We start from the raw sequence: 16917 nt of genomic DNA on the forward strand, positions 1-16917 counted from the left end.
AGTTCAGCGAAGATTCACCAGGCTGATACCTGGGATGGCAGGAATGACGTATGAGGAGAGATTGGGTCGATTGGGCTTGCACTCGCTGGAGTTTAGAAGAATGAGAGGGGATCTCATTGAAACTTATAAAATTCTAACAGGACTAGACAGTCTAGATGCAGGAAGGATGTTCCCGATGGTCAGGGAGTCCAGAACCAGGGGTCACAGTCTAAGGATAAGGGGTAGGCCTTTTAGGACAGAAATGAGGAGGAATTTCTTCACCCAGAGAGTGGTGAACCTGTGGAATTCTCTACCACAGAAGGCAGTAGAGGCCAATTCATTAAATATATTCAAGAAGGAGTTGGATATATTTCTTAAGGCTAAAGGGACCAAGGGATATGGGGAGAAAGCAGGGACAGGGTACTGAATTTGGATGATCAGCCATGATCGCATTGAATGGCGGAGCAGGCTCGAGGGGCCGAATGGCCTACTCCTGCTCCTATCTTCTATGTTTCTATATTTCTAACAGAGGAGGCTGAGGGGAGACCTTTTTGAGGTGTATAAAATTATGAGGGGCATAGATAAAGTGGATAGAAAGGAGCTATTTCCCTTAGTAGAGGGGCCAAAAACTAGGGCGCACAGATTTAAAGTAATTGGGGGAAGGTTTAGAGGGGATTTGAGGGGAAATTTCTCCACCCAGAGGGTGGTGGGGGTCTGGAACTCACTGCCTGAAAGGGTGGTAGAGGCAGAAACCCTCATCGCATTTTAAAAAGTACTTGGATGTGAACTTGGGATGCTCTAACCTGCAGGGCTACGGACCAAGAGTTGGGAAGTGGGATTAGGCTGGATAGCTCATTGTTGGCCGGCGCAGACACGATGGGCCGAAATGGCCTCCTTCCATGCTGCAACTTTCTATGATTCTAAGAGCATAGTCTGGCCCTTGCGGAGGACTTGCGTTGAGTCCTCCTGGGAGTCCTTTGCTGTGCCAGATTGGGAGGGCTGCTCACCCCAGTGCAAGGCACAGACCTGTCTCCGGCGTGAGAGGGTTGCAGCTCGTCTCTTCCGAGGGTGCATGAATGATAAGCTGTGCTGGGATGTTGGTAGGGAGGTTCTGGTCTGCATTCCCAGCCATGAGTTTTGCTGGGAAGCTAGGGACGAGGCCACAGCGACTGAGCATCCACAGCCCTTTGGGGCAGTGATTTCCAAAGATTCACAACCCTCTGAGTGAAGAAATGTCTCCTCATCTCAGTCCTAAATGGCCGAACTGTCTACCTATCACACAGTTACCAATTCCATAATATATTTTATCTTGAATAAAAAGGGGAAATCAGAATTTAAAAAATTAAATTCTGGGAACACAAAGTGGGTCAGTCAGCATTTGGAAAAGGTAGTTTAATATCTCTCTGATGGAGGCTCCACCCAAAATGCTTTCTTTCAGATGATGAAACCTGACAGACCCAGTGTGTATCCTCAACATTTTTCTTTTTTTATTAATGCTATACTTTTTATGCGCCATGTAGAACTCGGGTAATAACGCTACCTTTTCACCTAGTCTGTTCCAGGAAGGATAACTGCAGAGGAGGTGGGGAGTCAGTCCATGGTCAGCATGCTGCACTGTCATCGGACAAAGATAAATCTTCGACAGTTAACAGCATCGACAAGGCAGACACATCCAGTTTAGGAAACATTTCCCAGTACAGAAAGGTTTGAACATGTCTGTCTTTGCTTTACTTTGGTATTTTTTCTCTTCTTCCGCCCCCCCCACCCCCCCTCCATTTCATTGTCTTTCTCCAAAGCAATTTTTCCACCGGTTTGCAGGCCTTCGTGAATGTTGGTTTGGCTTCAACCTTGGGAGTACGTGAAAGCAGCTGAATGGCTGCCCCCTCCCCTTCCTCCCTGTGGGGAAACATCCCGGCCCAGCACAGCGACACATAGACCCAACACTCATAGAAAACCACGGGCATACGCTCCATGGCACAGTAGCCCCAATAAAATCGAGGCAGTGATCCCAGACTGCGCCTAGCACAGACCTCCAGCGCTGATCCCGCTGGAGTATGCGGGGGGTCAGCGGGAGGACCCGTCATTTAAGTTTCCATGTCCGGCGCCTAATTGCCACAACCCGTCCTTTTCCCCTTGCATTTTGTTTTCCTGCAGCATTGTTGGTTAAGAAACAGGAGCAGGAGTAGGCCAATCGGCCCCTCGAGCCTGCTCCGCCATTCAATAAGATCATGGCGGATCCAATCTTGGCCTCAACACCACTTTCCCGCTCTCTCCCGGTACCCCTCAACTCCCCTGTAGTTCAAATGTCTGTCTAGCTCCGCCTTGAATATATTCAATGATTCCGCCTCCACAGCTCTCTGGTGAAGAGAATTCCAAAGATTCATGACCCTCTGAGAGAAGAAATTCCTCCTCATCTCCATCTTAAATGGATGCCCCCATATCCTGAAAATATGCCCCCTAGTTCTAGATTGCCCCATGAGGGGAAACATCCTCTCAGTATCCACCCTGTCAATCCCCCTCAGAATCTTATATGTTTCAATAAGATCACCTCTCATTCTTCTAAGCTCCAATGAGTATAGGCCCAACCTGCTCAACCTTTCGTCATACGTCAACCCCATTGACGTAAGAAAACTACTAGGCACTTGGTCTAAGCGTTAAACAAAGCTTTAATCAACTGTTTTACAACATGGAGGTCTAGTTGTGTCCTTCACTAGTTCCTGTTAAGAATGTCCTGCGCAAGCTGGGCCCGTGCCCGAGTATTTATACTCTCCCTGGACAGCGCCACCCGCAGGCCGCTCAGTATTATTTCATTTCATAAGTCTTTCTTTCATGAATGTCTGATTCATGTCACCCTTCATCCCAGGAATCAACCTAGTGAACCTTCTCTGAACTGCCTCCAATGCAAGTACATCCTTCCTTAAATAAGGTGACCAAAACTGTACGCAGTACTCCAGGTGTGGTCTCACCAACGCCCTGTAAAGTTGCATCAAAACCTCCCTACTTTTATACTCCATCCCCCTTGCAATAAAGGCCAACCTTCCATTAGCCTTCCTCATTGGTTGCTGGGCTAAGCTCCCTCCACCTGTTTTCCCGGGTGTTGAGAGCCTGGCGCCTGTTGCAGTCAGTAGGAGGAGCGAGCTTTTTGCCGCTTTCAGCGAGAGAAACCCTCCCGCTGTTGATGCAGGTGCAGCTGCAGCCCAGGTAGGCACAGCCGCTAAATTTCGGGCTTTACGTTCCCCTTAGCAACTGCACTGCCGCCAATGAATTAGGCTAGGGACAGGAAGGAGGCTTAAACTACAACAACCACTTGTATTTATAGAGCGCCTTTAACGTAGTAAAACGTCCTAAGGCGCTGCACAGGAGTATTTTAAGACAAAAAATTTGACACCGAGCCACATAAGGAGAAATTAGGGCAGGTGACCAAAAGCTTGGTCAAAGAGGTCGGTTTTAAGGAGCGTCTTAAAGGAGGAGAGAGAGGTAGAGAGGTGGAGAGGTTTAGGGAGGGAATTCCAGAGTTTAGGGCCCAGGTAACAGATGGCACGGCCACCAAAGGTGGAGTGATTATAATCAGGGATGCTCAAGAGGGCAGAATTAGAGGAGCGCAGATATCTAAGGGGGTTGTGGATCTTAAGGAGGTTACAGAGATAGGAAGGGATGAGGCCATGGAGGGATTTGAAAACAAGGATGAGGATTTTGAAATCGAGGTGCTGCTTAACCGGGAGCCAATGTAGGTCAGCGAGCACAGGGGTGATGGGCGAATGAGACTTGGTGCGGGTTAGGACACAGGCAGCCGAGTTTTGGATGACCTCAGGTTGACGTAAGGTGGACCGTGGGAGGCCGGCCAGGAGTGCGTTGGAATAGTCAAGTGTAGACTAACCAATTAAATATCACCTTTCCGAAGCCAAAGCGAGTGGCAGAGTGCGGTCGGCGTGCTGAGCTTTCATTCACTTGAGCTCCTTGGGGTCGAAACTCGTCTTGGGTGGTAACGCAAAACAGGCGGTGTCGTACTGGTCGCCTGTTCTCGGTTCGATGGGTGGTGGGGCGGCGGGGGGGGCGGATTGACAAGGCCCTCCGAAGGTAATCTTGAATTATTCTTGTAGGCCCCGGGAGGCGCAGGATGAACCCACTAAAATAAACTGGGCCGCTGCCGCTCAGGGACACTCCCCCCGCCACCCGCTCCTCGTGTCCAATTCTGGGCACCGCGGTTTAGGAAGGACGTGAAGACCTTGGAGAGGAGATTTACTAGAATGGTTCCAGGGGTGAGGGATCACAGTTACGTGGAGAGACTGGAGAGCAGAGAAGGCCAAGAGGAGATTTGATAGAAGTGTTCAAAATCATGAAGGGTTTAGATCGAGCAAATAAAGAGAAACCGTTTCCAGTGGCTGAAGGACCGATCACCAGAGGGCACAGATGATTTAACGGTGATTGGCAAAAGAACCAGAGGCGACATGAGGATAAACTCTTTATGCAACGAGTGGTGAGGATTTGGAACGCACTGTCTGATGGGGCGGTGGATACAGATTCAATAGTAGCCTTCAAAAGGGAATTGGATAAATACTTGAAGGAGAAAAAATAGCAGGGCTATGGGGAAAGAGCGGGGGAGTGGGACTGACTGGATTGCTCTCCGAAAGAGCCGGCACAGATTCGATGGACCGAGTGGCCTCCCTCTGTGCTGTGCTATGCTATTCTACGATTCTCTAGCCAATTGCTTTGAATATCGGGAGGGGCGTATAACAGGCAACCAATGCAATACTGTCCATTTGGCGCGACTTTCAAGATGTGTTTCTATCCCCTTAAGTCATGGCAGCCTAAATGGATTCCTAATTTGAGAAAGCTAGATCTTACTGGGCTCTGAGTCTGAGTATTTACATGCGTCTCTCTCTCTTTTTCCATATAGGTAAAGCATTCAGGTGTCGTTGCCCCATTCTCCACGAGAACCCTGTCGCACCCATCCTTTCATTCCTTTTATGCCGCGGTTGGGTCTCGGCAGTCACAGGACTTCCCCGCTGACGTCGACGGCTCCAGACTGGAGAACCAAGGCTCCATCGATTCCCACTCCACGCCTGGCTTCACAGTGAAATCTGAAGCCAGCCTCCTCCGTTCCCAAGAAATTGACAGTAAGACTCAGTAAAGAACTTTGCAACAATGTCATCAGAAACTGTGAAATCAGCTGTGTTTTTATACTCCAGTACAAGGTGTGACCGAGCAACACACCTGGAGTACTGTGTACAGTTTCGGTCTCCTTACCTAAGGAAAGATATACTTGCCTTAGAGGGAGTGCAACAAAGGTTCCCCAGACTGATTCCTGGGATGGGGGGATTGTCCTATGAGGAGAGATTGAGTTGACTAGGCCTATATTCCCTGGAGTTTAGAAGAATGAGAGGTGATCTCATTGAAACATACAGGGCTTGACAGGGTAGATGCAGGGAGGATGTTTCCCCTGGCTGGAGTGTCTAGAACCAGGGGTCACAGTCTCAGAATAAGGGGTCGGCCATTTAGGACTGAGACAAGGAGAGACTTCTTCACTCAGAGGGTGGTGAATCTTTGGAATTCTCTACCCCAGAAGGCTGCGGAGGCTCAGTCGTTGAGTATATTCAAGAAAGAGATCGATAGATTTTTGAATATTAAGGGAATCGTGGGATAGTGCAGGAAAGTGGAGTTGAGGTAGAAGATCAGCCATGATCTTACTAAATGGCGAAGCAGGCTCGAAGGGCCAAATGGCTGACTCCTGCTCCTATTCTTATGTTCTTATCTTCTGATTGGGGATCTTCTCTCGTCTCTCGTTTCCAACTTCTTGCTTTTCATCTCAATCTTTCTTTCCCGTTTCTATTATATCGATGCTAATAGGAAGAACTTGCAGTTATACGGTGCTTTTCACTTCCTCAGGGCACCCCTAAGCACTTCACAACCAATAAATTACTTTTGAAGTGCAGTTACTGTTCTGTAGGCTAGTGTGGCAGCCAAATTGCACGTAGTAAGGCGTCCCAAACAAAGATTTGGGTAAATGACCAGTTAATCTGCTTTGGCGGTGGTGTTCACGCCCATACCCTCTCGGATTCTCGACCTAAAACTCTCAGCTTTGTTTCCCTCTTCCTACCTTTCAAATCTTTCTCAAAGCTCGTGTGGAGCATAAGCACCAGGCATGGACCTGTTGGGCAGAATGGCCTGTTATTGTGCTGTAAATACGGTGTAAGACTATGTAAAGCTCACCTTTTTGACCGGCTTTAGCTACTTCCCCTGACCGATCTCCCTCTCCTTGCTTGGTGTTCTCCGATCCCCTTACTAAGCACTTTCGGGTGTAAAATTACAGGAGAGATGTTATTTAAATGCAAATTGTTGCCGAGACCTAAGAAAGAGAGAGGGAACGTTTAACTCGCTGTCTCATGAGCTTTCTGCTTTTTTGTTTCAGTGCCAGCTATCCATCAATGTGAGTTTTTCTACACAGACCCATTGCTGCCATCTGGTTATCGGGTTTACAACCATCTCTCACTTCCCACACGTCAGGTAATGACATAACAGTTGGAAAATGCAGGTTGTTTGAGTGGAGCATCTTCATTGAGCGTCTTCATCTGGCCTCTTGCGCATTCCCGATTTCCATCGCTCCACCATTGGCGGCCGTGCCTTCAGCTGCCTGGGGTCTAAGCTCTGGAATTCCCTCCCTAAACCTTTCCTCATCTCTACCTCTCTCTCTCCTCTTTTTAAGACGCTCTTTAAAACCTCCCTCTTTGACCAAGCTTTTTGGTCACCTGTTCTGATATCTTTTTAAATGTGGCTCGGTGTAAAATTTTGTTTTGATAACGCTCCTGTGAAGCGCCTTGAGACGTTTCACTACCTCAAAGGCGCTATATACAGGAAACTTTCGATTTACCGGCACCTAAATAACCGGAAATCTCGGCTAACCGGCAAAATTCAGGAGTAGGTTCAGGTAAGTTTTATTACTTGCCTTCCTCGATCTGTTGCTGTGCAAGGGTGTGGCTGCAGCTGTTGCTAAGCTACAGAGACGCTTGGAACTTGTGGCCATTGTTCTGAACCTGTTGCTAAGCAACAGGGTTTGTTGCTTTATACGGAGCTCTCAGCTCTCGGTATCTTTTACTATAGCTTTTGGTTATCCGGAATTTTTGATGAACCGGCACCACGTCGGTCCCGTCGGTGCCGGATAAAAAAAAGTTTCCTGTAAATGCAAGTTGTTGTTGTTTTGACCATTTTTGAGTACTCTCGTCTGACGGTAACAGCCCCAAAATGGGGTCAGTAGACCCATCGTCCCCATAACACTGGCGATGCGGCCGGTCCATTTATACAAAAGGCCTACCGCCGGGTGACCAAAGCGTCCACCTGTTCCAGGCAATAGGCTCCTTTTAATATGGAAATCGGCGTCCTATGACGTAAATAGGACCCCGATTGTCATTTTAAGTTGGAACTGCTCGGGCAGGCTTCGATCAGTCCAACGGGGGATGGAAGAAAAGAGGCCCCTCTGACGATAATCTTGAATCTGGGGCCCACAAAACTAATCTGGGCCTCTGCTGCTCCGGGACCCCTCCGCTTCCCCACCCACCCCTACCCCTTCAGGCAGTGCATTCCAGATCATAACAACTTGTGTCATTTTTTTTTCCCTCATCTCCCCTGATTCTTTTGTCAATTCTCTTAAATCTGTGCCCTCTGGTCACCGACCCCTCTGCCAGTGGAAACCGTTTCTCCCTAATTACTCTATCAAAACCCTTCATAATTTTGAGCACCTCTATCATATCTCCTTGTAACCTTCTCAGCTCTGAGGAGAACACTAGTTTCCACATAAGGCACATCTAACTCCCGACACCTATCGCATTTAATGAAGTTACTCTTCTATGCATTCCACAGGAGAGATGTTACATTGCTTTCTTCCCTCCTGTTCTGAAGGTCTCAATTCTTTTCCAGAGGGACTGGCAGTGTTCCTGTACCTTGGCTAAGTATGAATCTAGACTTGAGTGCTGGGAGGTAACTTGAATGCGAACGGTTTCGGTGAAACCCAACCCTATTCTCACCCAATATCCACAGCAAGGACCGTGGCTGACTTAGCTTTTTCTCCTCAGCTTGGGGGGGAGGGGGGGTGGTGGTAACTAGGTCCAACGGTAGAAACATAGAAGATAGGAGCAGGAGTAGGCCATTCGGCCCCTCGAGCCTGCTCCGCCATTCAATGCGATCATGGCTGATCATCCAAATTCAGTACCCCGTTCCTGCCTTCTCCCCATATCCCTTTAGCCTTAAGAAATATATCTAACTCCTTCTTGAATATATTTAATGAATTGGCCTCTACTGCCTTCTGTGGTAGAGAATTCCACAGGTTCACCACTCTGGGTGAAGAAATTCCTCCTCATCTCTGTCCTAAATGGCCTACCCCAGTTGCCTCAGTTGAGATCAGCAGCGACTAGGCATGAAAAATGGCAATTTCCTCGTACACGTGACTTAGTCCGACCGTAAACAGTGCCACGATTTCTTTATTTCCCCATCTTTCTGTGCTCACCACCCACCAAAACCTTGAACGCGATCCAAGCGGGAGGTCACTGTATTCAAACTTGTCAATTCATTCACGGGATGTGGGCATCGCTGGCGAGGCCGGCATTTATTGCCCTTCCCTAATTGCCCTTTGAGAAGGTGGTGGTGAGCCGCCGCCTTGAACCGCTGCAGCCCGTGTGGTGAAGGTGCTCCCACAGTGCCGTTAGGGAGGGAGTTCCAGGATTTTGACCCAGTGACGATGAAGGAACGGCCGATATATTTCCAAGTCAGGATGGTGTGTGACTTGGAGGGGAACTTGGAGGTGGTGGTGTTCCCGTGCGCCTGCTGCCCTTGTCCCTTCTCGGTGGTGGCGGTGGCGGATATTGTGATTCGTCACCCCAGTGAGATTTTCTATGATTAATCTTTGTTTTTTCATAGCTACTGGAGTTGGTAAAGGATTAACCATGTGATTAACAATTACTATTCTATTGACTCTGCTTCAAGGTGCTTCAAGGTTTACGGCTCAACACTCCTCCTCCAGTCATGTCTGCGGGTGTGGCTCCAGCAACTGTTCAGAGGGAGAATCACGCTCCGGCCAGTCATGCTACTCACTCTTTAAATAGATACCAGGAGCAGACCAGCCCTATATCCAAAGATGAGCATGGCACCATCAGCACCTTGCTGGAACTTAAGCAGTGCAGCCAGTTGGACAGTACAGGGGCAGAAGCCCTGAAGTGCTCGCTGAAGAGCAAAGGTGTTCACCAGACATCAGAGGACCTCCAGGACGTTGGAATTAATGGCGTTAATTTACCAGCCAATTCCGGAGGTGCGGGAATAAAGGACTGTACTGGCACCAAACAAAGGCACCTCTCGTTTCTTAACGATTGGAGCAACTCCTCATTAGAGTCTCCTCAAACCGCAGAGCTTCATCAAATCTGTCACGTACCCAAGCCTGAATTAGAACACTCCCCGTGGCAGCATAAATCCACTGATTCCGCTCAGACCTCCAGCAAGTCCGAAGGCAGACTGGCCAGTACAACCTCGTGGGCCGAGATTCAAACTTTCGACTCTGCAAAGTCGCTCTGCACCGGGAGACAGCCTGCAGAGTTCATGGACATCGTGCCAGAGGTAGCTCAGGAAATTGAAATCAGCAGTTGTGATTTCCTTACTTAATACAGCCACGTTGAAAAAATGAGAGATTATTGGAAAAGGCCATGGAAGGAGAAATGAAACGGCATTATTGTGCCCGGAGATGTGTGCCCTGAGAAAGATAACGATGGGGCGTTGGTCAACGGCCAGAGTTTATCACGTGTTGAAACTATTTTTAATTCAGCTCATCGAGACAAAGTTGCACGTGTTAATTCTGCCCAGCTTGTCATAGCTCCAACACCTGTTGTCAGCGAGCATTTTGGGAGAACCAGGGTGAAATGGAACAAGTACCCTCGGACTTAAACACGTAGCACAGCTGAAACACCTTGAGGAGGTTAAAATTTGTGGTCCTTCCATCTGGAAAATGAAAGGTACTGAGACAAGAGTCAAGCGATCTACAATTAGGAAGATGCCGATAATTGCACTGAATTGGATTCGACTGGTTGAATGTCCGAGAATTCACTGTCCAAGTACACACCAAAAAAAATAAGAAAATTGGTCAGTAAGTGAAGCATTGGGTGGTCAATATACCAAGCTAATCCTAGAAATGATTAAAGGCCTTGTTTTGGCGTTTACGTCCCTGAGGAATTTGTTGCAGTCGCTCCCAGTCCAGTTACCTTTATTGAGGAGCTCGGCTTAATGAAAGGGTTGAGTGAGAAATGGTGAGACCGAGGTGGAGCCTCGCAACATCTGAAAACATTCAACTTGTTTGGACGAGCAGTGCGAGGTCAGAGAATGGTGAATTTGTTGGGACAAAGCTGAGAAGACGCGCAGTGAATGAGCAAAACATCAGGGCTGGATCGGAACGAACAGAATGAGTGAAGTTCGGGGGAAGTCACAGACCCATGCTTGCAGGATATAGGATACAGGCTGGATTGTGGTACAAGGTTTTAACAGATTGAAGAATTCAGATGGCTTCATAAACCACATTTGAACCCAGAGATATTGTAAACTGGGAAATTTACTCGAGATTAATCTTGGTGGGTGGGGGGGTCGAGAGAGCTTTGCGACAAATTGCAAGGTTTACTTTTGGTGCCTAGCAGGTGAACTGTGGTAAGGATATTGACAGGACAAAACATCCCCATGGACTGTGCCACTGAACTGCCATTTTCATGCAAAATTGGACAGAATAGTAAAAAGACTTACATTTATATAGCGTCTTTCATGACCACCGGACATCTCAAAGAAGTACTTTTGGAGTGTAGTCACGGTTGTAATGTGGGAACTAGTGGAACATAATTCTTAAAATACCAGGAGAGATCCTGCAATTGACTTAGTCAGTCACCCTAAACCAAGGTCCTTGGTGATGAGGTTTAATTTTGCGATAAGCGGGCAGACACTTTATCCACATAACGTAACAGCCCAGTTTACAGTATGTTACATCCTTCAATCACACTGCAGCCTCTGATTTTGCGTCTAAGCTTGTGAAGGTCACAGAGGCGATTTTGTTCAGTTTTTTGTTTTGCGTTTTCCAGGGTCAGGCAGCGAGACCGCAGGCTCCCATGGTCGAGTCACATGATAGTTCTGCGTGCTTTGCTGCCTGCCGATATTTCATTATGTTCACAAGGGAATAGTGAACCCCCCTTTTTTTTCTATAAAATGTTTACATTTGTGACGAGTATTGCATTAAATGCAGAGGATGCAGGAGGAATCGGCTCCATGGATAGAGTCCAGAAGCAAGAGCAGTGAATGAATGATTTTACAAGTGCAACAGCAGGATGACCTACAAGAAAGCAGCCCTCCAATCCTGACATGAAAATACTGTTATGGGTTACTGTACCGTGTATGTAGATGTTGGGTAAAAATAAACTTGAATGCAGATTGTTCTTTGGCCCATCAAACGGGAGTGAAACCTCATCTCATATGTGCTTCTGAGAGGTCTTTTGTTTATTACAATGAACAGGAGTAACAAGTCTGACTTAAGTTGAGGCCGAGCAGTGTGTTAATCCACAAATAAACACGTTTAAAGTTATTCATTGTCAACGTCACTTTATTTTGTCCCTCTCGTTCTTTTGGAAGCACTGACTCCTGCTGGGGTACAATTGGGCCTCCTCCAGAATCTCCAAGGGCCACTCTCTGCCTGTCTCTAACCTAGGCAATGAGCGTTGATAAGTATCTGACTAAAGGGACAAGCACAGGTGAGCCCGATCCTGTCTGCAGACTCCCATACTTTCCACGGGGAGGGGGATGGTTTCACTGGGCAGTAGTGATGAGTAAGAACCATGGCTGATTTCACCCCTCCCTTCCTATCTCAAGGTCACAGGGGCCAACTGTAGCACCCACAAGTTCCACACCCGCTGCAATAAAATATCTCAGCACAGACCAAAAATGGAACCTTGGTCCTATTGCCCCACTTTCCTTAGAGGCTTCACTAGACTCCTGCCAGGGATCCAGGTAGCACCTGGGGGAACGCCAGAGATCCAGGCAGCACCTGGGGGAACGCCGGAGATCCAGGCAGCACCTGGGGGAACGCCGGAGATCCAGGCAGCACCTGGGGGAACGCCGGAGATCCAGGCAGCACCTGGGGGAACGCCGGAGATCCAGGCAGCACCTGGGGGAACGCCGGAGATCCAGGCAGCACCTGGGGGAACGCCGGAGATCCAGGCAGCACCTGGGGGAACGCCGGAGATCCAGGCAGCACCTGGGGGAACGCCGGAGATCCAGGCAGCACCTGGGGGAACGCCGGAGATCCAGGCAGCACCTGGGGGAACGCCGGAGGTCCAGGCAGCACCTGGGGGAACGCCGGAGGTCCAGGCAGCACCTGGGGGAACGCCGGAGGTCCAGGCAGCACCTGGGGGAACGCCGGAGATCCAGGCAGCACCTGGGGGAACGCCAGAGATCCAGGCAGCACCTGGGGGAATGCCAGAGATCCAGGCAGCACCTGGTTCCTAGGCAGCCCTGTTAAGGATCGGAGCCACCGCTTACAAGGGCAAAGGCAACAACCCACGCTGGCAGCTCCCACTTCCCCAGCTCAGTTCGGACCGAGTTGCACTTGAGGCTGTTAAGTCCTCCAGGAGGGGGCAAGTGGGAACCCCTGAAGGCAAAGACCGTTCTTTAAAAATCTAGATCAACCCCTTAAACAGGGAGGGGTGGCGTTACGCAGTGGGGTCTCGGCGGCCAGGCACCAGCTTTTCTAGCTATCTGCAGCAGGCAGGTGAAAATTTGCCCATCAGCCCCATGCAAATTAGAGGCCCTCTTGCTAACCCCCGCATAACTATAGGACCGTGGATTTTTAGGGTTGCAGTCATAGACCTTCACCCAACGGTACTTTACCCCACTATTACACAGCTCAAAATGCACTCTCTAGCCCCAACCCAAGTTTGGCAGGACAAAGAAAGAAAGACAGACTTGCATTTATATAGCGCCTTTCGCAACCATTGGACGTCCCAAAGCGCTTTAGCCAATGAAGTACTTTTGGAGTGTAGTCACTGTTGTAATGTAGGAAACGTGGCAGCCAATTGGTGCACAGTAAGCTCCCACAAACAGCAATGTGATAATGACCAGATCATCTGTCTTTTAGTGATGTTTGAGGGATAAATATTGACTAGAACAACAGGATGAACTCCCCTGCTCTTCAAGAAGATCTACAATTGTACAGCTGGGCATTTCACAGTTCCAAGTGGGCGCCGTCGGAATCATTTTCCAAATTTATGCTCCTCACAGAGTTACACCTATTGCATTGCAAACAAAAGGGGCAGCGGCCTGGTAGATCTATGGCCCGACCCAATCCATCACGCTGGAATGAATACTTGCTACAATCCAGTTTCTCACCATACCTTCCTCGTGCCCAATGGGAAAAGACAGCTCACATCCAGCAGAGGCGAGGTCAGAGAGCTTGGACCTGTGGGAGAGCAGCAGCGCGACCGGCGGCACTTAAAACCGGCGGGTTCAGCAGAGGCGAGGTCAGAGAGCTTGGACCTGTGGGAGAGCAGCAGCGCGACCGGCGGCACTTAAAACCGGCGGGTTCAGCAGAGGCGAGGTCAGAGAGCTTGGACCTGTGGGAGAGCAGCAGCGCGACCGGCAGCACTTAAAACCGGCGGGTTCAGCAGAGGCGAGGTCAGAGAGCTTGGACCTGTGGGAGAGCAGCAGCGCGACCGGCGGCACTTAAAACCGGCGGGTTCAGCAGAGGCGCACCAAATCAACAGCAGAGGAGAGAGGTAAAAAGTAATCAGAGTGTGACGTCACCAGGGAGCAGGTAAGTGATTGGTTGGTGAGTATTTCTCTTTTTTAAACTTAAACTCTGTAGTTTATAGTTACTAGGGTCTTTTCTGGTGTAGCAGGGACTGTTGGTAGACTATACAAGCGCCTTAGAGATATTTTTAATTGGTGATAGTAAATTAATTTAAATTAAGTAAAGGAAAGGTCATGCCAGGTGAGCCCAGCCCCGTGATATGCTCCTCTTGCTCTATGTGGGAATTCAGGGACACTGCCGGTGCCCCTGATGACCACGTGTGCCAGAGATGCATCCATCTGCAGCTACTAGCAAACCGCATTGAGGCGCTGGAGCTGCGGGTGGATGGGTTGTTGAGCATTCACGATGCTGAGAGGTTCGTGGATAACACGTTTAGTGAGTTGGTCACACCGCAGGGAAGGGCTGCACAGGAAGATAGGAAATGGGTGACCACCAGGAGGAGCAATAGAAGCAGGCAGGTAGTGCAGGAGACCCCTGTGACCATTCCCCTCTCAAACAGGTATGCCGCTTTGGATACTGTTGAGGGGGATGACTCACCAGGGGAAGGCAGCAGCAGCCAACTTCCTGGCACTGGGGGTGCTCCTGCTGCCCAGGAAGGGGGGGAAAAGAGTGGGAGAGCAATAGTGGTAGGGGATTCTATAGTAAGGGGAACAGATAGGCGTTTCTGTGGCCGTAGACGTGAATCCAGGATGGTTTGTTGCCTCCCTGGTGCCAGGGTCAAGGATATCACTGAGCGGCTGCAGGGCATTCTGGAGGGGGAGGGTGAACAGCCAGAGGTCGTGGTCCACATTGGTACCAACGACATAGGTAAAAAGAGGGATGAGGTCCTGCAGCAAGAATTTAGGGAGCTAGGTGAAGGATTAAAGAGCAGGACCTCAAAGGTTGTAATCTCTGGATTACTCCCGGTGCCACGTGCTAGTGAGTATAGGAATGGGAAGATAGAACAGATGAATGCGTGGCTAAAGGGATGGTGCAGGAGGGAGGGCTTTAGTTTCCTGGATCACTGGGTCTGCTTCTGGGAAAGGTGGGACTTGTACAAGTCGGACGGTTTACACCTGAACCAGAGGGGAACCAATATCCTTGCGGGGAGGTTTGCTAGCACTGCTGGGGGAGGTTTAAACTAACTTGGCAGGGGGGTGGGGTACAGAGTGGAGCTATAGCAGGGGGTGATTTACAGCCAAATACAGAGAAAAAAACAAGGCAGAGCAAATATGCGAAGGCAAAAGGGAATATGGCAGGGCTGGAAGGCATTTATTTTAATGCAAGGAGTCTTGCAAATAAGGTGGACGAACTGAAGTTGTTGTTGAACACATGGGAGTACGATATTGTTGCTATCACGGAGACATGGTTGAGGGAGGGTCAGGACTGGCAGCTCAATATTCCGGGGTATAGAATCTTCAGGCGAGACAGAGGGGGGTGTAAAAGGGGAGGGGGTGTTGCAATATTAATTAAGGAGTCAATTACTGCTGTAAGGAGGGATGATATATTAGCGGGTTCCTCTAATGAGGCCATATGGGTAGAACTTAAAAACAAAAAGGGGGCAAGCACTTTGCTGGGAGTGTACTATAGGCCCCCAAACAGTCAGGGGGAGATAGAGGAACAGATATGTAGGCAAATCTCAGAAAAGTGCGAAAATAATAGGGTAATAATAGTGGGGGATTTCAACTTCCCCAATATAAATTGGGATAGTCAGAGTGTGAAAGGCTTAGAGGGTGCAGAATTCTTAAAGTGCATCCAGGAGAGCTTTTTGAGCCAACATGTAGAAAGTCCTACAAGAGAGGGGGCGATACTGGACCTAATTCTGGGGAATGTAGCCGGGCAAGTGGTGGAAGTGTCAGTAGGAGAGCATTTTGGCGATAGTGACCATAATTCGGTGAGATTTAAGGTGGTCATGGAAAAAGACAAAGACGGCCCGGAAATAAGGGTTCTAAATTGGGGGAAGGCCGATTTTAATATGATAAGGCAGGATCTGGCCAAAGTGGACTGGGAGCAGCTACTTATAGGAAAATCCACATCAAGACAGTGGGAGACTTTCAGAAGGGAAATAGAGAGAGTACAACGCCAACATGTTCCTGTAAAGGTCAAGGGTGGGACCAACAAGCAAAGGGAACCTTGGATGACAAGGGATATACAAAAATGCATTAGAAATAAAAGGGGGGCTTTTGGCAGTTACAAAAGACTAAAGACGGAAGAAGCCCTAGAGGAGTATAAAAAGTGCAGGGGCATACTTAAAAAAGAAATTAGGAGGGCGAGGAGGGGCCATGAAATAACACTGGCGAGCAAAATAAAGGAAAATCCTAAGATGTTTTATAAGTATATTAAGGGCAAGAGGATAACCAGGGAAAGGGTAGGGCCCATTAGGGACCAAAGTGGCAATCTGTGTGTAGAGCCAGATGATGTAGGCGGGGTTTTAAATGAATTTTTTGCATCTGTGTTCACTATGGAGAGAGACGATGCAGACATAGAAATCGGGCAAGGGGACTGTGACATACTTGAACATATTAGCATCGAGAGGGAGGAAGTGCTAGCAGTTTTAGCAGGCCAAAAAGTGGATAAATCCCCAGGCCCGGACGAGATGTATCCCAGGCTGCTGTGGGAGGCAAAGGAGGAGATTGCAGGGGCTCTGACACAAATTTTCAGAACCTCTCTGGCCACAGGGGATGTACCAGAGGACTGGAGAACAGCTAATGTAGTACCACTATACAAGAAGGGTAGCAGGGATAAACCAGGGAATTACAGGCCAGTGAGCCTAACATCTGTGGTAGGGAAATTATTGGAAAAAATTCTGAGGGACAAAATTAGTCTCCACTTGGAGAGGCAAGGATTAATCGGGGATAGTCAGCATGGCTTTGTCAAGGGTAAATCATGTCTGACAAATCTGATTGAATTTTTCGAGGGGGTGACTAGGGGTGTGGATGAGGGAAATGCTGTGGATGTGGTTTACATGGACTTCAGTAAAGCTTTTGACAAAGTCCCGCATAGGAGACTGGTCAAGAAGGTAAGAGCCCATGGGGTCCAGGGTGCCTTGGCGTGTTGGATCCTAAACTGGCTGAGTGGCAGGAGGCAGAGGGTGATGGTGGAAGGATGCTTTTGCGACTGGAAACCTGTGTCCAGTGGGGTACCTCAGG

General features: G+C 48.9%; 1 protein-coding gene across 2 annotated transcripts in view; it reads left to right on the top strand.

The window, feature by feature from the left end:
- The window catches only part of LOC147090576 (uncharacterized), a 31907-nt gene extending 20338 nt beyond the window's left edge, over nt 1-11569 (top strand). For both annotated transcript variants that reach the window (XM_085977320.1, XM_085977321.1), the window contains exons 5-8: nt 1532-1683; nt 4877-5096; nt 6389-6483; nt 8953-11569. In XM_085977320.1, the coding sequence (XP_085833446.1) occupies nt 1532-1683; nt 4877-5096; nt 6389-6483; nt 8953-9621 (1136 nt within the window). In that variant the 3' untranslated portion in view covers nt 9622-11569. The remainder of the gene's footprint in view (nt 1-1531; nt 1684-4876; nt 5097-6388; nt 6484-8952) is intronic.
- Nucleotides 11570-16917: the final 5348 nt, after the last annotated feature.

Source organism: Somniosus microcephalus, unplaced genomic scaffold, assembly GCF_052327205.1.
Source record: "Somniosus microcephalus isolate GS21.2 unplaced genomic scaffold, FLI_Smic_1.0 unresolved_chr4, whole genome shotgun sequence".
NCBI lineage: Eukaryota > Metazoa > Chordata > Chondrichthyes > Squaliformes > Somniosidae > Somniosus > Somniosus microcephalus.